The following is a 22,486-nucleotide window of genomic DNA, read 5'->3' on the forward strand; positions in this document are numbered from 1 at the left end:
AGGGGGCTTTGAAAAACAAAACAAAAAAATCCTGTTTTGTGAGGGTGTCACAGGGCGTGCTCCCTCTTTGCCAGAAGTCCTCACACACTCTTATGTCAGTTCACCAGTGTACTTTATTTACCAATGTCTTATGCTGCTTCAGGCCCTATCACCATCAGGCTTTCCCCAAGCTTCAACGTGCCTCTGGTAGGGGCACCCTAAGGGAGAGGCAGAGAGGGGAAAAGCCCACCCAACACATGGTAAAATTTTGTCCCCTGGCTGGTAGTGCTGCTGCTGCGGTGGCCTCAGAGGCAACGTGGTGCCAAGCCACCACAGGCGGGTCTCCTCCTTCTACCCATAGAGAATGGAAGTGGTGGAGGAACTCAGGCTGCTACTGCTGCCAGCTGACGGGGGTGACACGGCCTCTCCAGGGCTCCCCACAGGCTGCCTGAGCGGGAGTAGGGATGCTGAGCACTCGATCCTGGCTCTGGGGGCACTGGGGGCAAGGATGAGAAGCTAGCTCAGGGAGGAGCAGTGGTTGCCAAGGAAACAGGATTGCCACTGCCAGGCCTTGCTACACAGCCTGCACAAGCCCCACCGAGGAGCCCATACTGTTCCACCATCTCCTAACAACACCTAGGGCAGGGCAGAGCCAGGCTAGTTCAGCACCAGGCATGTGGCCAGAGCAAAGGGCCCAGCCCAGCCACCAGTAGGCACTAGGGTGGAGAAGGGGGATGGCACAGAAAAGCACCAACCCCACTCAGCAACTCTTAGTTCCTGGCTCAGGATCAGACCTAGCAAAGCCTGTCCCCCGACCCCTTTCTTCATAGGCTGCAAAATTCCTGTGCTAGCTTGCAAAATGTACGCTTTTCAGTAACATTTCAGTAAATATTCAATGTGTTTTTTCACCTTCACCCAGTTGCCAACATTGTAGTGTATTTCGAAAATAAGGGCCTGATTTCTTAGCACGCCCCCGACATTATTATCATCATCATTAATTATAAATAATAAAACTGAGCAGCACGCACCTACATTCACCAGGTATATTTCTTGCTGAGTTTTGCAGCACTCAGCAACTCCCAATCTTGTATACAGAGATGAAAAAATAAGGGATGTCCCTTGTAATGAGGGCCTGTTGGCAACCTCCCCACCGACCACTTTTGAGACCCCAATGGTGCTCCTGTGGCACAAGGGAGGGAGGTCTTACCTCCCTGAAAGCTCTGTTTCCATACCCTTGCTTTCAACCTCCATCTTTCCCATTCAACAGTCCCCTGCCGACAGCTGAATCCCTCCGTTAACTAATTAACAATCAGTCCAATCAATTATCTCCCAATTTGGCACATGCAGAGGGATGAGGGGAGATGGGCATTATAGAGCGCACAGAGCGGTGAGCCAGCCCTAGGCTACTGTCACACAAGGGTGTGGAAACACAGGGCTATCTCCTTCTCCTCCCACCCCCACATGCCCATTCCTCCATCACAAGGCTTCTTCAGCATCACACAGCTACTATCTGTTTTCTTTCTATGACATAGACCCATAGGGTCTGAAGCTGTTCCCACTGAGGTCAATGCAAAATTTGTCACTGCCTTTAACTGGTGCATGGTCAGGTCCATGGGACCAAGTTCTAGGCAGTAGCATGCAGCCCAAGTATCTGCTTTGCTCTGCTCCACAGGGTAAAAGTTTCCGCAGCCTCAATGTGCATTCTCCATGGAATAGGAGGAGAATGTAAGCTTTGCTGGAGGTGGGCTGAAGAGGCTATGAGCAGGCAGAGCTTGGACTCTTGCTCCTCCACCTAGGGATTGGCACGCCAGATAGGACCATCCACTCCCCTGTCTCATCTGAGGGAACCGAGCATCCTAGATGGTATTGACCCTCATATGAACCCAATTCTCCATCCTCCATCATCAGTTTCCTTCTTTGGCTGAAAAAGTCAGTTCACACACAAGAGCATACTGCAATTCATTAATATTAATAAAATGCCCCTGTCATAGCTTTCCTACTCAGATCTGAACCTTAGAGTTCAGAAAATAAGATGCTAGCATGAAACCTCCAAGCTTAATTACCAGCTTAGATCTGATAGCGCTGCCACCAGACAGGAATTTTCAGTGCTGCTCACTCTGGTCTCCCCAAAAACCTCCTGGGGAACCCCAAGACTCAGATGCCTGAGTCTCACAACAAAGGAAAAACCCACTTCCCTTCTCCTCTTTACCTCCTCCCAGCTTCCCTCCCTGGTACCCTGGAGAGTACTGTACTTAAACTCTTGAATTACAAAACAGAGAGGATGATTTACCTTCCCCCTCCTTCTTTTCCTCCCACCAATTCCCTGGTGAGCTGCAGGCTCAATCCCTTTGAGTCCCCCAGGAAAAAATCAACAGGTCTTAAAAAGAAAGCTTAATATAAAAAGAAAGAATAGACATAAAAATGGTCTCTGTATCAAGGTGACAATAATACAGGGTATTGGCTTAAAGAAACATGAATAAACAGCCTTATTCAAAAGAAAATACAATTGAAACATCAGCAAACTACACACAGTAAATACAAAACACAACATAAGCCTATTGTTTTTCTACCTTTGTACTCACCAACTTGGAACAGAAGATTAGAAAAGCCTGGAGGTAGAGAGATCCTCTCTCAGAGCTGAGAAGCACAGAGCAAACAAAGAACCCACATACCCAAAAACTTCCCTCCCTGAGCTTTGAAAAATCCGGTTTCCTGATTGGTCCTCTGGTCAGGTGTTTGGTTCCCTTTGTTAACCCTTTACTGGTAAAAGAAACATTAACCCTTAGCTATCTGTTTATGACAGCCCCATTGAAGGGCTAGGTCACTGTACTATCCAGTGGCCAGTCAGCTGCCTGCATCAAATGAGAGGGTGGTTTCAAACTCATTCCTAATGTACAAATGTTGACAATACATTCAAAAATTCTTCTGGCTGGACACGCTTGTTGGCTGTCGTAAGACAGAAGCCAGGTATGGTTCAGGCATGCAAACTGAACTATGCTCTCACCCCTAGAAGTGGAACCTCCATTCCAGAGATGTGGGGAAAGCTTGCACTGCCACCATTGCCTGTGCTGTGGATAGGCAGGGGACTACAGCGCCTGAGCTAAAGTCCATTCAGTCGACGAGAGTCTTTCCATTGTCTACAACAGGCTGTAGACCAGGCCCTTAGTCTGCAGAGCTGTCAGTCCAATACCTTTCCTTGACATTTCGTTTTTATTAATGTTGTAAAAAAAAAATAAAAAAGAACAGAATAAACCAGAGTGTTCACTAAAGAGGAAGCTTAGGGGAATGCTGGGGAAATTTCCCCTCTTCTGTATTTCCTCTCTATTTCTTTTCTTTATTAGTTCTTTTCTCTCTCTCTCTCTAGTTTCCTTCACTACTTGCTTAATGCTGTTATCACTGACTAAAAAACCCCAAAAACTTCTTGCCTCTTTTGTTTGTGAACCTTTGAATAATTTTAGTGCAATTAGGGTTTTTTTTAAAAAAAGGAAAAGGAAAGGAATATTTTCTCCCTTATCTTTCTGCAATATCAGGGCATGGCTGAATAATCGTTTATTCTAGTACGTTACAACAGCTAATGGGACAGCTGTACCTCAGCGAATGAGTCATTGATACAGCAAAGGCTACCATGGATATTTGTCACATATGTTTTGGTGTTACTCTGCATCTCAACAGGTCTCAGACTAGCATTCAGCGTTAATCACCTTTTCAAAAGGATCAGCCTAAAAAACATCATGTGTCATTTTTAAATATAGGGGAAAATATCCAAAGAGAAAAGTGGTTGCATGAATCCCTGTTTCACAGGTGTTTCATGTTCTTCTCATTCACTAACAAAATGTGAACCAGAGAGACATATGCTCATCAAGGCTTCTGCTGCTGTTAGTGCTTTGCTTAGCATCACTGGCACCTGATCTATGTAAAAACAGACAGCTCTTATGCCACAAACAGCAAAAGGTCAGTGCTGGCTGGCAACATGAGAACAAACCAGACACCACAGAATGCCTTTAACTGAGACAGCCAGTTGCACTGACAGAGTGGCCATTTAAAAGTAACCATTTAAAAAACAGTCAAAAAAGGACTTCAAATGGGTGAAAATAATATTAACAGAATTCCGGTTGTATTTAATCTCTTCTTCGTTTAATCTGTTCTTACCAACCTCTGTATGGAAAAGCTGGAGTTCAGAGTTACATACCGACTCAACACCTGATGAAGTGTTACATCAGCCCTTGGCACCATGCAGCCAAATGTGTCCCTGTTGAGAAGAATTTATGCTTCTATTGTCTGAGTTAAGCAACAATCATTGCCATTAACTTATTAGGCACTACATCAGTTCCCATGAAGCTGTCCCAATGAAGAAGCTGTCCCAATTAAGCACCTCCTGATTAAGTGGAGTATGCGGTACAGTTGAAAAATAAATTAATAGTGTCCCTTCTGTAGTCACTTTTGGAAGGATGGGATGCTTGATAGGACATTGGACAGGATTCACCATGCAAAGGTTCAATGCGTAGCTAAGTTACCGACTTCCTAAGTGATCTTTGGCCTACCCTTAATCTACCCAGTTCCTCATCTGTAAAATGGGGAGACTGCTACTACTTCATGGTGTTGTTGTAAGGACAAAATCCATTAATGATTGTGAGGTGCTCAGATACTATGATGACAATGGCCATATAAGTACCTCATATAGATAGATTTCACTTGAGGATCTCAAACATTAAATGAACCCCACAACAGCTCTGTGAAGCAGGTAAACATTATTATAACCTTGTTGTAATGATGGGGAAATTGAGGCACAGCAAGGTGAAGGGATTTGCCCAGGACAGTAACAGATACTGAACTTTGTGCTCAAATCAATAGGCCATATCCTTTCATCCCTAAGTAGCAGTCCTGTCTCCACAGAAAGATTACATGACTAAGAAAAAAATATGTAAAGAAAGAAACAACTGCCAGAAAATTATTCAGTCTCTGCTACCCGTCTGATTTCAAACCCCAAAAATAAATGAGATTACAGAGAAGGCTGAAGAATGTGACCCAGGATTGGAGTCCAGGAGCATGAGTAGGGAGTAAAAGAAGAGTCTATGGATCAAACAGATAATTACAGCAGTAATTTGACAAATGCCAACAGCTATGGGCACTTCTCCTCTGGCTATGAGTTATATGATCCTGACCCCCTTCCAAAAAACAACCCTGTTCCAGCTACTGGATGACTTGTTGCTAGCAAATATAGATAATTACATCTGACAAAAGACAAAAATATCTGATGCAACAATGTCCAGTAGAGGACAACTCTCCAAAGTTATTCAAAGCTGAGTACTCTAGCACAGCTAGTTGTTTCCAGAGAGCCAACTGGGAATCAAGTGAAAAGAGAGCCCCACCTGGTTAAAACGAACCCTTTTGTTCAAGCAAATGCAGATATAAGGATTCCAGAGCCAAAGCCCAGGAATGTTGGATTTGGAACAGAACGGCATGGCTTAGGCCTACCTCTATAATGGGCCACATGAGGATATTCAATCCAAATACCCTGAATTTTGGAGAGCATCAGAGTCAAGTCTACTTCACATATCATCTTCACTCCTCTTACACATAGTTCATCTTCTATTTCAGCACAGGAATCACAGTCCGAAGTTTAAGCATGAGGAAGCAGCTTGTGCATCAATCAAAATACCAGATTCAGATGAGATCTCAAACCAAAACCCTGACCTCTTATTAAAAAATCCGCACCAAAACTCATCTTAAGAGGAGGGGAATTAACTTCAGTGTCCTATGTAAATACCAACTTGAATAGCTATATTTTGACTCTCTAAATTCACTCCAGCAGTTCCAAGTAGATATAGTTAGCTTCATTTCCTATCAGAAACTGTTGTATCATGCTGCTGTTTATTGCTGCATTCCACCCACAAGATGGCTGCATTTCAGTAGCTGGCATCATAATCCCCATATATATAGTTTGTGAATCAGTTTGCAAAGTGCTTTGGGATGCTGTGGGATGGAAGGGGTTATATACAAGAGATTATTACAGCATGATTACAATATCATGTAAACGGTATTGCTTATAACAGTCACTCTTGCAGCATTTGCTCCCTGAATGGTGTTAACCAGAGCACAGATTACTGAAGAGTGTTTGTTCATTTCTCTAAGTCTTCCCTAACAGACCAGCAGAGGTGTACACAGGGCTCTGGAAACAGAGGAAGATCCCTGCTCTAAGGAGTTTACAGTTCAGCTCAGACAAAACCGGGACAAACTATAAATGATCAGGCACAAATCATGGAGTTAGTGTGGTATGGGGAGAGGGGCTTGATTTCGGAAATCTAAGTAAAAGAAGTGAGACTTAGGAAAGAATTTGTGGAAGAGAAGGAAGAGTTGAAGGTGGCATAAAATCCAGAGATGGGAAAAGAGAGAGAGAGCTGGATGGTTTGAAACATACAAGAATAACCAGATGGGAGAAAGAACAATTAAGCATATAAAAATATTAGAGAAAGGCCCAAAAGGCACAACCGTTAGAACCAGACTCTGAATTCCTCCAAAGCTTTTTTTTTTTTAAATCTCAAGATTTTTAAACTAATCATGATTTTGCAAGGCCTGAATCATGATTTTTGATTGGATGGGGTTGGCAATACTGAAATCATGAGTCTTTAAGGACAGCATTGTAATGGTTTAATGAACTAACAGGGAATATCACCATTAGGGCTGCACCATCTTTTATCAAAAGTCTTGGAGCAGTCATGGTAAATTTTGTAAAAGTCACAGGCTTAGAGACTGCTCCATGATTTTTGGAAAATAAATAAATAAATAAATAAAAGCCCTGACAAATGAAGGGGAACTGACTACCTGCAGCAGAACCCTTTGCCATGGCACGGCAACCTGAATCCCAACCAAGCTGGTGTGAGGAGGGGAGGAGTATTGAGAGCCCACCCCACACTTACCTTGAGCACAGACAGCAACAGCACTAGGGCTGGCTCTCCCCTTTGGGTATTGTGATTTGTGACTTTGTGTGCCAGGTGGCACAGCTGCTTAGCATTTGTTCATCCCCTTGTCAGATGGAGGGGTGGCTGGGCCAAACCTGAGTGGCAGTGCAACCCCACATGCATGGTTGCAACAGCTGGAGCAGGGAGCCAGGCCCAGTCCCATGACAGGAGCCTCAGGAGCCACTGCTGTGGGGTGAGTCAGGGACACACAAAAAACCCAGGACTAATGGGAAAATCACGGTCTTTAACTTTTTCCCTGCTATGACAAAATTGTGGCTGTAATCATCATGCATTACATACTAAAGAAATTGTGCTTAAGGTAAAGAGCACCTTTCATCCAAGAAACTCAAAGCACTTTACAAATCCCATGCTTCAGGGCTTCAGCTTGTCACCTGCAGTGGTCAGGAAGGTTTTCCCCCCTCCTTTTTCCTCTGAAGCATCAGATATGGTCACAGCTGGAGATGGGGTGGACCAGGGCTCTGCAGGGGCACCAATTAGCTTTGCTCTCAGGTGCTTAGCTGGCTCTTGCTCACAGCATAACTGATCACCATATGTGAAAATCATAGAAAACCAGGGTTGGAAGGGACCTCAAGAGGTCATCTAGTTCAACCCCCTGTTCAAAGCAGGACCAATCCCCAACTCCCCAGATCCCTAAATGGCCCCCTCAAGGATTTAACTCACAACCCTTGGTTTAGCAGGCCAATGTGCAAACCACTGAGCTCTCCCTTGCTCCTGTGGAGATGGGCAGAAGTTTTTTCCTGGGTCAGATTGGCAGTGACTTTAGGGTTTTTTCAGCTTCAGCTGATCATTTGCCAGGATCATCTAGATATATCTGACTTTATCAATTCTGCCTTTGCATGGGCCTCAGGCGTTGGTGAACCTTGGTCCCTCCTTTTGTCTATCTGTATGTGGGCTGTAATACTTTGGACTAATTTTGACAAACTCTGTGACTCTGCATAATGTGAGATTCACAAATCCCTGTAAAGCAGGCTTTACCTCCAGATGAGTAACATTTATAATCTGGCCTCTGATTTTCGGATACCCAATCTGAGACACTTTAAATGTCTGATTTTGAGAGTGGCTGAGAACCCACAGCTGCCATTGATTTTGACAGAAGTTGAGGGTGCCCAACACTTCTGAAAATCAGGTTCAAATTGGATGCCCAAAAATCACAGGCAGCTTTTGACAATGGGCCAAATACCTTGCTTAAGATCATACAGGGAAGCAGCAGAGGAACCAGGAATAGAATTCAAGAGTCCCGACTCCCTGTTCTGTGTCCACATGTGGGGGGCAGCATCTTAAGAATCTCATATAAGTCACAAGGTTTTTTGATTTTCCTTTTACTCTGCAGAATGTTCGCATGAGTCTAATCTTTTATTTGTCTGGAGGCAGTTTCAGTATATTTGTTCATGTAGGAATTTCACATAATTTATCTTAAAATATATATACTTATTGTTTCATGTAGTACATGCTAGGTAAACACACGAGATCTCCATGTTTCTTAAACTAAACTGGCTCTTTATTAAGAGAACTGTTTACAGAGATGCTGCAGGTGCAGCTAGCATTCAAGCCATGTACATACAGACTAACTTCCTGATACCTCCTCCAAGCCCTTCCCTCCTGTAATCTGTGCTCCTCCCTCCAACTTCCATACAGGTTGCTACACTTATATACATAAAGGTGCATGCATGCACACATACAAATGCTCATAAATATAGGTACACAACGGACAACATGTCAGATCCTGCTACTGTGGGAACTTTCCTGCTTCACTGGTGGATGAGTCAGGCTCTTGCACATGACGAATGATGGAAGTCAAGTGCTTTGCTTATTTTGTGCATTTCTTGTTTTGAAAACTAAAGGTCATCTTAATGTGCTGAACTGCAAGATGCAAAATAGACCATCAAAGGCCATACAACTTAAAGGAGATGAAAGCAGAGAATGCCAGGTTGGCCACTGAGGAAATGTACTGGCTATTGAGAAAACTGGACAAGCTCAATACAAGGTCACTACTGACAGCAGAAAAGCACTAATAATATAATACTAAGCTCTTATATAGAATTTGTATCAGTACATCTCAAAATGCTTTACACAAGAGATCAGAATCATTAAATATTTTACAGATGGGGAAACAGAGGAACAAGAGAGGTGAAGTGGCTTACCTAAGGTCATCCAACAGGCCAGTGGCAGATCCAGGGCTCCTGAGTCCCAGTCCAGTGCTCTATCCACTATGCCACACCACCTCCCTTGATTTGTCTCAGCATTAATAGGTAGGGTGACCAGATAGCAACTGAAAAATTGAGATGGGGGTGGGAGGTAATAGGCACCTATATATGACAAAGCCCCAAATATTGGGACATCTGGTCACCCTCTTAATAGGGCACTCACAGATACCTGAATGCGCCCCTTCATTTATAGGAAAGGTTAAGATTATGTCTCTGACATTTTCTGCTTCAGCCCCGGGGTGGCAGGGCTGGAGCTGTCAGCCGGCAGGGACCCTGGAGCTCTGAGCCACTATGGGTGGTGGGGGTCCCCACAGCTCCCAGCCGTTATGGTGTGACCCGGTGCTCCGAGCTGGTGCAGGTGGCGGGGGAACCCCGGAGCTCTGAGACACCAAGTGCAGTTGGGTTTTATATCAGTGACACACAGAGCACTCACCATGTCTGTACATACCTTAACTCTACCATGCTTGCACTGTATTATCCTTATAAGCTTGCGTTGATTTTTGCTTTGTTTTTACTTAGGGGAGTGCTGGTGACTGGATGCTCTCTCAACAGCCGAGAAACTGAAGTTCACTGTGCCTCAACTTGGAGGAACTGGGATGAAAGTGTGACTCAGGCTCCATGGGCCAGTTAATGCCAGGCCTCTTACTGAGGCTGCTAGTCAAGGTTGAAACAGTTTCTGATGTGGATGTGTGGGGTTGGCAGGACATTTGGTTTTAAGAGATGAGAATGGGATGAAATGGAGTGTAAAGGAGGTCTGGATGAGCAGAGTAGCAGGATAAGTGATCCTAGTGAAGCAGAGCAACTGGAGATCAGTTGCTGGTTTGGTCCTCACCAGGGTTGGGAGGGAGAGGCAGAGAAGCAAGAGAAGACATTTGAGGGGATGAGCTGGGAATTAGTGTATTGTTAAACAGGAGTGAAGTTCTGGAACAGCCTTCCACTGGGAGCAGTGGGGGCAAGACTAAGCTTGGTAAATTTATGGAGGGGTTGGTATGATGGGATACCCACAATAGCATGTAACCTATCTGTGACAGCTAGCAGCAAAAATCCCAAACAGCCAGAGATGGGACACTAGGTGCAGAGGACTCTGAGTTACTACAGAGAATTCTTTCCCAGGTGTTTGGCTGGTGGGTTTTGCTGACACGCAACTGATCGCCATATTCGGGGTTGGGAAGGAATTTTCCCCAAGGTCAGATTGACAAACACCTTTGTGGGGTTTCACCTTCCTCTGCAGTATGGGGCCCAGATCTCTTGCTGGTTTAAACTAGAGTAAATTGTGGACTCTCTGTAACTTGAAGTCTTTAAATCATGATTTGAGGACTTCCGTAACTCAGCCAGAGGTTATAGGTCTATTACAGGAGCGGGTGGGTGAGGTTCTGCGGTCTGCAGTGTGCAGATCAAATTACACAATGGCACCTTCTGGCCTTAAAGTCTATGATGTCAAGCTACTTAAATGCATTGCCCAGATCTGTTGACATCATAAGCCGTTCATAGAAACTGATATGGATGCTGAGCTAACTCCAACAATTAGCTTCCAGCCAAGGTGCCACTGTTCTCTTTTAGCTTTCTTCTTGGGAATGGAGGAAAGAAAATGCAGTTATGTAAACAGTATGAAGGCATGTAGATAAGTTAAAATAGCCACAGTGAGCAACTGGAGGAGGAGAGGTCACCCCACTCTCAGTTACTCTGATGAAGTGACACACATCAGATATACACAATAAAACATAGCAAGTTCCATAAAAATCTACAAACATCAATATTCCATGAGGTTTTTTTTAAAATAAAAACAGGAATATAGGAAAAAGGGGTGGAGGTTTGTACTATATGCCAAGGTTTTTCTAAAAAATATTTTACACCTGTTCTCAGTTGTGCACACTGATCATATTTTATCAGTGAGGTAAAGAACTCATATAATGCCAAAAGGAATGCAGTTTATCGATATAAGTCTTAAATGTTTTTCCATTCTGTAATGCAAACCTCCTTACTGCCTGCACTAAAATAAAGCCAGCAGGACAAAAGCCATACACGCTACCACAATAACGGTGTTAACTAGTCCCATTACTGTTTTCTGGAAACAATCACTTCAGCAGGATTTTACAATTATGGCATTTCAATTTAGCCAACTTTTTATGCTGCTCATGAAAGGAATGCAGCTAACATTGTACACTCAATTTAAATCAACTTGCTGATGATATAAAAAAAGTGCTGAACTGTCAGTTTGCTTCATCTGCTTCAAAACTAGGAATACAAACTGAGGTATTTATTACTGAAACATTAATAGAACAGTCTAGGGTATTAGAGCTCTAAAGTGAACTCTGATTTGGTCCCATGTTGGTTCAAACAGCTGATTTAACAATAGTTTGGTTACTTGATATTTCAGAAATGCAGCTGGATGGTTTACTAGTCACAGACCTTTTTTTTTTTTTTTTTTTTTTTTTTTTTGAGTAAACATTTCAGTCAAAGCAGTGGCACAGACAAAGTATAGACTGTTGGCCATGTGACTTTCCTATAGCAGCCAGGCATAATTATCTGCCATGGCTGGCTAGCCACACCAAAAGCTATGTTGTGCAGCAGCCCAAGATTGTTATGTGAAATAAAATGGAAAGGGAATATATAGGAGGCAGGTCCCTATGTGCATCGGGACTGATCCTCAACATGTGGATTATCATTATAGTTCAAATCAACTATAGTTGAGGCTACAACTAGGGCTGCTAATTTTGGTTGGAGACATTCCTGGAGCTACCATCACATGACATAATCTTCAATTAAAGATTAATCTTTAATTCCTGGAGACACCAGGACAATCATGGAGGGTTGGCAACTCTAGCTACAACAATTTATACCTGCTGAAGATCTGGCCTACTGGCATTCAATTCCCTCTGTATTCAGAGTGCCATTATCCCCCTTGGTTCACGCTGTTGATTTTAGAATGGACTGGAAGATACTGTAACAACAATGGCTAGAGTCCCCAAGAAGTCATGTGACATACCACCTAGTAACTTCTTGTCTGAATAGCTGCATACGCACTGGAAATAGGGGTACAGGCACATCTCCCGGTGTGAAGTAGTAATAACCACCCAACTACGTTGTTTCTGCCTTCAGCACCTCCACTATAAAAATTGTTCCAGCACCACAGAGTAGCTGTGTGATTAGTAAATGAGCTGAATCTCCTTAGCAAAACTAAAAAGCAGAATTGTGCTGGTGAAAGGTGCTGGATTTCAGCCCAAAAGAGTGAGATCCTTTATCCGCAGAAGTGGCATAACTAGGCATCAGCTGTGGAATCTTCCACACCCTGCTATGCCAACGAGCCTCTAACCTCATTTCACAAATACCTCAGATGTGACTTTTTAAATGCTATCATCCTGGACTGGACTGAGAGACTTAAAAATGAAAGCTTATGTCTGCCATTACCAGTTCCTAAGCCATCAGCTACAAGTTAATCTGCTTTTAAACTTACTGATTTTTTTAAAACATTTGCTACAGTATTGATGGTACTAGTCTGTCTCAGCTAAAAACTGTTCATTGCCTTTGTGCACCTGGCCAAGTTTGTTGTTTTGGTCAAATTATATACATGCTGTCAGATTTATTGCAAATCTATTCCATTTGCTCACATTTGATACTTATTTTTGTCTGATCCTACACTATACAAGTAAAACAGGAATATATTTTATATTGACTGTATTGTGACAGGAGGAGACACTGGTAAATATCAATTTTGCAAAAATGCAAAATAAATCGTTTAGATAAGATAGACCAAAATGGACCATGAATTTGATAGCTTTATACATAGGGCCCTATTTCATGGTCATCGGATTTTAAAAACCATAAATCTCACAATTTGTTGTTTAAATCTGAATTTTCATGGCGGTGTAACTGTAGAGGTCCTATCCCAAAAAAGTTGTTGGGGGTGGGGAATCACAAGGTTATGGGGTTACAGTACTGCTACCCTTATTTCTGTGCTGCTGGTGGTGGTAGCAGCGCTGCCTTCAGAGCTGGGCAGCCAGAGTGGCGGTTGCTGGCCAGGATCCCAGCTCTGAAGGCAGAGCCATTGCCAGCAGCAGCACAGAAGGAAGGATGGCATGGCATGGTATTGCCACCATTACTTCTGTGCTGCTGCCTGCAGAGCTCAGCCCTTGTCAGCAGCCGCCGCTCTCTGGCCACCCAGCTCTGAAGGCAGCAGTGCAGAAAGGTGGCATAGTATGGTATTGCCACCCTGACTTCTCTGCTGTTACTGGCGGGGTGTTGCCTTCATATCTGGTCACCCAGTCAACAGCCGCCATCCTCCAGTCACCCAACTCTGAAGGCAAAACAGGAGTAAGGGTGGCAATACCGCAACCCCTGCAGCAACCCTTTTGGATCAGGACCCCCAGTCTGAGAAATGCTGGTCTCCCCCAAAGAAATCTGTATAGTATAGGGTAAAAGCACACAAAAGACCAGATTTCACCGGGGGGTGGGGTGGGATGGGATGGGATGGGATGGCGGGTGTAGAAGGGGAGACCAGATTTGACAGTCCATTTTTCATGGCCTTGAATTTGATTGGGCCCTATTTATACAGCATCTCTTAAAAGATATGCAATAGCTTGATGCAGAAATTGTAGGATGAGGTTCTTTGGCTTGTATTATGCAGCATCTCAGGCTAAATGATCATAATGTTCCTTTCCAATTTTAGAATCTATAGCTTTTTAAATCAAAAAATTTCAATGAAAAAATCAAACACGTTGCAAAAATGCAGCATTTTTTTTAACCTTTAGAAAAACGCTCTCAAAATTATTTCTCCATTTACAATACTATTAAATGTGGTAAAATTCTGTCCTGAAAATATTTTCTCCCCTAGGCTCTGGTTTTATTATGGAATTCTGTGCAGCACTTACATTTATGCCAAAATATCTACTATAAACCTTGAAATTATAGGTTTATCATCAGAATTCTTTTAAAGAACTCATGGCTAAAATTTATTAACCAAGATCCATTTAATAAAATAAAGGCTTCAGACCTTTACCCATTTTGAGTTACTGCACAAACAAAAAAATATGAGGATTTCTTGCCAAGCCCCAGCCTAAAAGCTTATTTTTAAAAGACTAAAATATTATGTAGGCTTGTCTTATAGTTAAAAGAAAATTAAGGGTCAGCATGCTAGAAAGATACTTGCCACAGTCCTGAACCTATTTCCACTGGGGTTTTGCAGTTGATTTTAACAGGAACAGATTCATGTTATAAGGGGAAAATACTATATTCAGCCCAAGTAATTGAGCCAAGCACATATCTGGGGGCAGAAGGAAATCCTCCTGCAGCAGCCCCCACAACCTACTCCATCTCAAAAACCCACTCTCCATGGAAGATCTGTGGAGTAGAGTCTGTATCCATCTCATGCTGTGTGGCGAGGGCGTGCAGGCCCAGCAGGACCTTAGAACCTTGCTTCACACTGCATAAAGGAGTGTGCGGTGTGTCAAGTACAGCAATCACCCCTCAAATTATTCCCCATCTTGTGTAACAAAGGGAGCCTTTGAGAGCCTGAAGGCTAGGACAGGATTTGCTCTTAACTCCTGTGTGCTCTGCAACAATAATCTTACTTCAACTCTTTGTCACTCTGAGGTCTAGGCTCTATTTAAATTACCAATTTAGTCTGATACTTAATATATGTTAAGTAATGGAAAGTAAAATGCTAGATATTTGAAATGACCTCAAGTAATTAAAAAAAGATGGCGAAAAGAGTGCAAGTAAAACAAAAATCAGTTCTAAAGCAGCCCCAAGAAGCTGAGTGAAAAAATGCCATAGCTCCAACTGCGGTAATGCAGAGTGCCCTTTGTGGGCACTTTGCAGCACGATTCTCTAGCAGTGGGTGATCTCATTTACACCACAGCAGCTCCTGTAACTTCAATGGAGATAACACCAGTACATCTGGAGTTATTTCACTTTGATACACTACAGGTTTACACTAGGGTAACCATTTGATTACATAACGGCAATCAGACTCTGGTCCCAGTTGTATAAAACAACCACAATATTGATCTAAATAGATACATCAGGTGCTCAACCTGAAGGACAGGGATGGCAAAATAGGTGATTTAGAGTAATTGAGATTTCCTACTAATATGTGAGGATGGGCGTTCTATTTTTATCTCCACAAATCAGATTCATCTTCACTGTGATGAAGTCCTACAATCTGTTTAACAAAAGATACTGTTCTAGCTGAACAAGGATATAAGTATCCCATGTGCAATGCCTGCATTATCTCCTGCTTGAGGAGGTGCTTAGGATCTCCACATATTTTATGCCTGTGTGATCATGGAAAAATATGTACAGCCTGCCAGTATTTTATAAAGAACTATTAAAACAACAAATTACACTTAAATGTCACAAATGGTGATTATACAACCATTAATTAGTGCATATTCAATACAAAAAGACAATTGCAAGCCTGCACAATTTATAAAACTTAGTTATAGCTAAGGATTCTATTACCTTGGATTGGTTTAATATTTTAAAGGTGGGGACATGGGAATATTTTTTCCAGCTTGTGCTGGTAGTATCTGAAAGGAAGAGCAGGACTTACTCATGCACAGAGGAAAGAAGCAGACTTACACTTTTGCCCCTTTCTTCAATGTCAAAGGCATCTTTGGAAGTTAAAAGATGGCAATTTTAAAGGAACAAATTGCACATTCAGAAAAGAAAATAGATGGGCAAATTCTTCCTCCTCCCCGCACCCCCTTTTGGCAATTTTTTCACTGTATTCACAAGGAAGTATTTCTGTGAGGGGAGAATACTAGGTATGTGTAACTGAAGAAGGGAAGATTTACTAGGCACTCATTTAGGACAGAATGTTGGGAGTTCAATGTTACATCAAACATTTACATTGCAAGACTTTAGTGCTCAACTAAGTGGATAAAATAGGCCGCATACCAGATTTTTATTAAAAAAAGGTCTCTCCTTCCTGCAGATTATTCCTCACCTGGTATCATCCTCCATCTATAAAACACCATAGGTGGATACTATGAAAGTGAATGACTTGGAATGGGCAGAGGATAGAAGAAACCCAATAACCTGTAATAGGAAAGATCACCTATTTAAAATATGGGGAATGAAAACACTCTGGACTATGTATTATGATCCCAGTTATCCAAGCCTCCTAAACCAGCTGCACATCTTCCCACCTTATTCCTAGGGAGTTCAGATAATTATCATTCAGGCTGAATGTTTGGATAATTGTTAAAAAAAGACACCTTAAGTCTAGACACGAACACCAATAATACATAAAAGCATTATTAGGTTAAAAAGTGCATTTTTCAGGGTATTTACTTGACATTTTCCAGATCTGAATTTGAAAACCTTTGAGAGGTACTTATTTCCTTTTTAAAATAAGCACCTTCCATTTAAAATTGGATACTAAGCTGTAGAATTTCATTTATACTTGTTCATTGTTGCTTGATTAGTGTCAAGGTAAGCCAGATGGTGAACTCAATACAAACAAGCTAGTTAAACACAGGGAGGAATGAATGCCTAAAAAAACCACACAATTACTGCATTTGAACTTTAGTCATCATGAGACTTAAGACAGCATTGTCAGTCCTGCATCTCTAACAAATCCTTTTTCTAGCCCAATACTTTTTCATAGCCCTATTCTCTCCACTGCAGGACAAACGCCTCTCCATAGTGTTGACAGACATCCTTGTTTTTACTTCCACTACTTGGCTACTCCCAGAAAACGCGAGACTTCTACTTAAACCAAACCATGTGGTGATTTTGTGCCCAGATCTTTTAACCTCAAGTGGGCTAGGACCAAGCGTTATTCACAAAGGCCAGATTTAGAAAAGTCAAGGTTCAGACAAATTTAACTATCGAGCTTTAGCTTAAAATCCATTTTTAATATGAAGAACTATACTGTCAATTATACTTTTATTAACTTGCTCCCATTGTTTAAACTGCCCACTGTAATTCCAGTTTTATAAACGGTTGATTCGGTTAGCTGCTTCAAGGATTAAAAATAATGTAAGACAGTTCCACCACCCCTCAAGAAAATCAATGAACATCAATGCTCAAAAGAACATGCAAGAATGGGGGAAAATACCTCCAAAATATTGTCAGTCCACCTGTTTTGTCAGCTCAAGGCAGCAGGCTAGTCAAACAGCCTCTGAATTTTCTTCTGGCCACTCATACTGACAACTCAAGTAAAATGTTCATGCTTTGGAAGCCCAGTAAATTAGAACAGCAGTTGTTCCATCTATTTCTGGAATATAAACTTATTCATTGTCAAATACTGTAGTTACATTCATTTTTAATAGATTATAAAATGAAAGTTTAAAGATCAGTTTACTTGATTGCAAATCAAAAATTTTATTCACTCTACTTTCTGAGCTATTACTTCTTAATACAGAAGCGTAATGTTGATGCATTTGTCTATGACCTCTAGAGATAATAGTTCAAATCCACTCAGATTACATGGGAAGTGAATTTCACTGCACCACCTGAGTCCTTTCTAGATATGTCATATCACACAGTAACTCAACATTAAAAAAACTTGTAATCTTAGTTCTCAAGGGTAAACTAAAAACCACCTGATCCAATTGTAAAGGACAGCATATATGGAAAACTTGTTTGTGAATGTTTGTTCAAACAACACTAGGCAAGTACTTAATCAAGCTGTATGCTTTTCCAGAACTATTTTAGGTAAAGCAACCCATTATTGCGGTGTGTCAAGTACAGCAACCACTTTCCATCATTCCTTTGTGATACACTGAGTCAGACCTTTCTGCATCATTAGCATTTACAACACAGTAACTGCAGTGCTCTTATCTTCAGCACAATAGTAAAACAAAGACCACAACAGCCATTTAATTTTAAAGAATTTTAATACAAACTTAATATAAACTATTTCAGTCCCTCTTAACATGTAAGACACTGACTCAAAATACTTTTATACCATTTTTTCAAGTATTGCACAATGTAGGTACAAAATTAATATATACGATTACATTTTCTTCCATAATATATAGCAAAAATCTTTAAACTTTTAACAGAAAATACAATTTGTGTTTCTTTTTGAAAAAAGCAAATTTCGTACATTTTAATTCCACCACTAAGGAATATTCTGTACACTTTTAAATTTTTTTTTTTTTTAGAATTGATGTCTAAGATGATATTTTACAATTTCAGTAAAAAAAATACATGAAGCTGCTGCAGCTGTCACAGATCACTGTAGTAAAAAGATATAAATGCAATACCATGTTGTAGAAACAATATATATATTCTGATATTTTACAAACTTTGTACTAAATTAAATTATACAATTAGAAAAAAGACCAATAAACCCACTTATTAGTGCCAATTTTTTATATATATAAAAATCAGCCATGTCCTTGCTATATCTTAAATACTGTAAGAGGCCATATTTTGAGTATATTTCTTTAATGTACAGTTAGTATAAAATAACTTTGTGCTTGGCTGGCAAATGAAAAAAGATGCATGTTGTATTTATCTAACCAAGCTTGAATGAATTCATACTACAAGCTTTAAAAAAAAGTCTCAAGAAGTGGAAAAAAGATACACCCTTGGGTACATGCATTTGAACTTATACAATAGGATTTATTCGTATTTCATTTGTTTTATTTTTAGTTAGCCATAACAGGCTGGAATTGCTGGTTAGAATACTGCATGTTGTTTAAACTAAAATTCAAGCCATCAACAAAAGATTTCTCATTTAGACCTCCATAGGCTGCAAACATATCAAAGGCATTACTGTACTGGAGAGGACTGAGGTTAAGGGGGCTGTCACCAGGAAATATGCTACTGGTACTACCTTGACCCTGTATGTTAGGGAAAATGAACTCCTTTGCATTAGGAGAAAGGGCAGACGTCTTCTGCTGTTGCTGCTGCGGACTGCCTAGGCCAAGCCCATAGAGCGAATGCATGGAGGAGGAAAGGGCTTTCTGCTTCAACAAGTCATTGACATTCAAGCCAAGGTTGGTGGGAGAAGTGCGGGCAACCTTGTTGCTACGACCACTATTCTTCATTTTGGTTGAGCCAAACTTGGTGGCAGCAAATGTGGCAGTGGTGAAGGTTAAAGGCTGAGTGGAGCGGGGCATGAAAGTTGGGCTCACAGCAGCAGAGTGACCAAAGGGAGGAGAAGGAGAGCTAGACACTGAAGATGCTGGGTCACTAATTGGCATGAACACCTGGGCCTCTGGGTTAAAGCTGTTCTTGATTTCCTTATCCAACTCACATCCATTTTCATTATCATCCATATAAAGCACTTTCACTGGTCCCTTTTCACCAATTTGATATGAAACCTCAAATGGGTCAATCCAAACACTAAGATCCTGAGGCAGGTTGCCGCGAACATCATCAATGTCCAAACCACTCTCTTTGGATGCTTGTTCTATGACTGGGTCCACTTTCTCCCCTACATGTATACATCTATACCCTGATCCTTTGTATGGCTTTTCCGGATACCAGTGCCCTTCATACTTCTTTTTAAGAAGTCTTTCAAGCTCTTCACCAAAAATGTTGACACGGCGTCTGGGAAGCTTATTGTACAAATATGAAATAATAAAATTGAGTGCTACTTGGATTTCAACCTGCATAGCTGCTATGCCAAAGTTTAACGTCTGTTTCAAAATCCAAAGAAGAAAAAATATGTTCAAGATGCCACAGGGAAACAAAATTTCATTCAAAGTGCTGATTCTAGTAGATTATTATCCTTCACCTTGAGTGTTCTTGTTCCTTTAAGAAAAAAAGCAAATATATCCAAATAAGGAAAGCATAAGATCAGGCTCCAAGGCCTAATATTTTGGCCTCATACTCTACCTAGAATAGGTTATTTCTCATCAGAAGAGATTTGTAACATATTGCCTTTCAACCCGACTCAAAACAGAGGGCCTCAAATACATTCCACAGAACTTATAAACAATACTATGGAAGATGGATCAGGAAGGTGTTTAATGAGTACAGCATAAGTCATTTAAAAATCATTTGAGTTTGCAGTTCAGCCCTTAAGTTATTTGCAAAGCAACAAGTGTGTGTCTACAACATCATAGCAATGCTAACTGTGCCAGCCCTGTCAGGGGTTCAATTACCAACCCCCTATTCTGGGTGATTTATAGAACTCAGCTGCAAAATTTAGCACCAAGCTATTAATTTAGCATAAAAGGTCTCAGTCAAAGAACCACTTCTCATTTCAAGGTTTGCAAACATATCAGTTGGGCTTTAAGTTACAGATATACTAAAAAATCTACTGGTTGTTTTAGATGCATTTTGGCACTCGGATAATTTCTTTATGCTACATATATCTTTTTAAGTCAAAGCCAAACACCTGCACCAACTGTGCATTTGATGAAAAATACAACTGAAGAAAGTGTCTACCGATGAAGGACATGGATTCTTTTCCTCTCCCTCTAGAACTATTATAAGAATACTTTAAATACACACAGTGCACACACAATAGAGCAAATACACATTTTCTGTCTTAATTATGGCTAGTAGTAATGGTCAATGAATCCATTCCTATCTACTGGTTCAAAAATTTTCATCTTCTATAAAACTGCTTAAATATCAGCTAAATGCACATTTTAAAACATGTCAACATATTTGGGAATTTTATAACGCTATTATAGCCAATAGGGTCAATCCTCATTTTCATGAGATTGCCTCTCTCCCTCTTCAGATTTTATACTATATATAAAATGGAGCCATGGAAGTCCCTCCTTCATTAAGGGTGTAACAGAAATTCACATAAATATACAATTAAAACAAGGGACAAGAGCAATATATAAAATAACATGCCTCACTACTGAAAATCCTGCAATATCTTAGTATAACAGTCTGATTTAAAGATGGAGTTTCAATCATAGCTTAACCAGAAAAAACAATACATTTTGAGTTAACACCTACAGCAGTATTTTACTTAAAGTTTTTTGTTTGGCACAGTATAATGATTATTTACAAAATTTAGTAAATCAGTCATTAAGGAATGGGAAAAATCAAAGCCAATTTCCAAATTCTGCAATCTCATTTTTATATCCTGCCCCAATTGGGTAGTTTTGCAAAGTTTAACCACATTTTTAAAGCTTCCTTTAATCTCCCTCCTCTTCCCCCTCAAACATGATATGGGAACAGCCTGAGAGGCTGTATGATAAGGCGACCTTTAAACGTTTGCTGGATCAGCACTGGGTGGGGATAAGGAAAGATCAAGGGCAAACAGAAGATATGTACAAAAGGGGACTAATTCGGTATGGAAAAATTGATTGGGGTAGCTAAAAAGGACACTTAAAATGACTTATTAATCCATCTGTTTCATCTCCCCTTCCCAATGTCCTTTAGGAGAAAATGATCCTCAAACATACTGAGCAGAAACTACAAATTCTTGTAAGCCCCAAAATTGAGCCTTGGTACAAGCAACTGAATAAACCAAACAGCATGAACACTGCAAACAGGTTTTTTGGTTTTGGTTTTGTTTTTTTAAAAGGAGGACGTCATTTCTAAGGTATCTAAGCATGTTAATTATTCTAATAGCGGTGGGGGTTAAAAACAAGAGCGTTAAGCACTGTGTGGGGAGTTACATAATCAGGCAGTTTGGTCTCATTAGATTTCTGCTCACAACCCTGGGAGCTCCAGCAGCAAGAGAAGGAAGAAGAGCATTTTCTGAGTGCACAAGAGACAAAATGAAGGGGAAGAGGGATGAGTGGAGAGGAAGCACTCTCTCCTGCAACCACTCTCTCCTGCACCAGGAAGGCCAAACCCAGTTCTCCTGGGCACCACACTCCCATGACACCCCTCAACCTTCTCTTATTTGGCACGGCCCTACAGGAGAGGGCTGTTAGCACTGGTTAAAATGCCCAAGCACAACGATATATATTAGTCAGTTAATGCAAAACTCACGCCTCTGAGCCACGATGCGTACAATGAACCCCTTTGGGAGGGTCCTCACCCCCTATTCCATGGCTGTGCCACTGACCGAAGCACCTCCTTCCCAGCCAGAGGACCATTTCTCCTCTATGCAGTTGTGTTAGGTCCTACCTACATTCGCTTTTCTCTGATTCCCTCCGATCCGTTCCCCTCCCCATGGAGCTGGGTCAATCCCCCCACCACACCACCAATCCACACCCCTAGTCCTGCTTCTTCGCCCCCTCTCCCCGGGTCTGTCCCAACCCTGGCTCCGGTTCCACAGCCCTCCCCCCCAGGGGGTGTGCCAACCCCCGCTCCCCCGCTCCCACCACCAACACCCACTCCGCTTATCCTGATTCACTGCAGACTATATAGTAAAACTTGTCAGGTTTCAGAGTAGTAGCTGTGTTAGTCTGTATCCGCAAAAAGAATAGGAGTACTTGTGGCACC

At 41.5% G+C, this 22,486-nt stretch overlaps 1 protein-coding gene across 1 annotated transcript; it reads right to left on the reverse strand.

Moving 5' to 3' along the window:
- Positions 1-17,987: 17,987 nt before the first annotated feature.
- TOB1 (transducer of ERBB2, 1) lies at positions 17,988-20,826 on the reverse strand. Its single transcript, XM_032785161.2, has one exon. The coding sequence runs from the start codon at positions 19,735-19,737 to the stop codon at positions 18,766-18,768; it is 972 nt and encodes a 323-aa protein (XP_032641052.1). The 5' UTR covers positions 19,738-20,826; the 3' UTR covers positions 17,988-18,765.
- Between the last annotated feature and the right edge of the window lie 1,660 nt (positions 20,827-22,486).

The sequence above is a fragment of the Chelonoidis abingdonii genome, chromosome 13, assembly GCF_003597395.2.
Source record: "Chelonoidis abingdonii isolate Lonesome George chromosome 13, CheloAbing_2.0, whole genome shotgun sequence".
Classification (NCBI taxonomy): Eukaryota; Metazoa; Chordata; order Testudines; family Testudinidae; genus Chelonoidis; species Chelonoidis abingdonii.

Coding starts and splice junctions, on each gene's coding strand:
- TOB1 (XM_032785161.2), bottom strand. CDS start 19,737: ATGCAGGTTGAAATCCAAGTAGCACTCAATTTTATTATTTCATATTTG.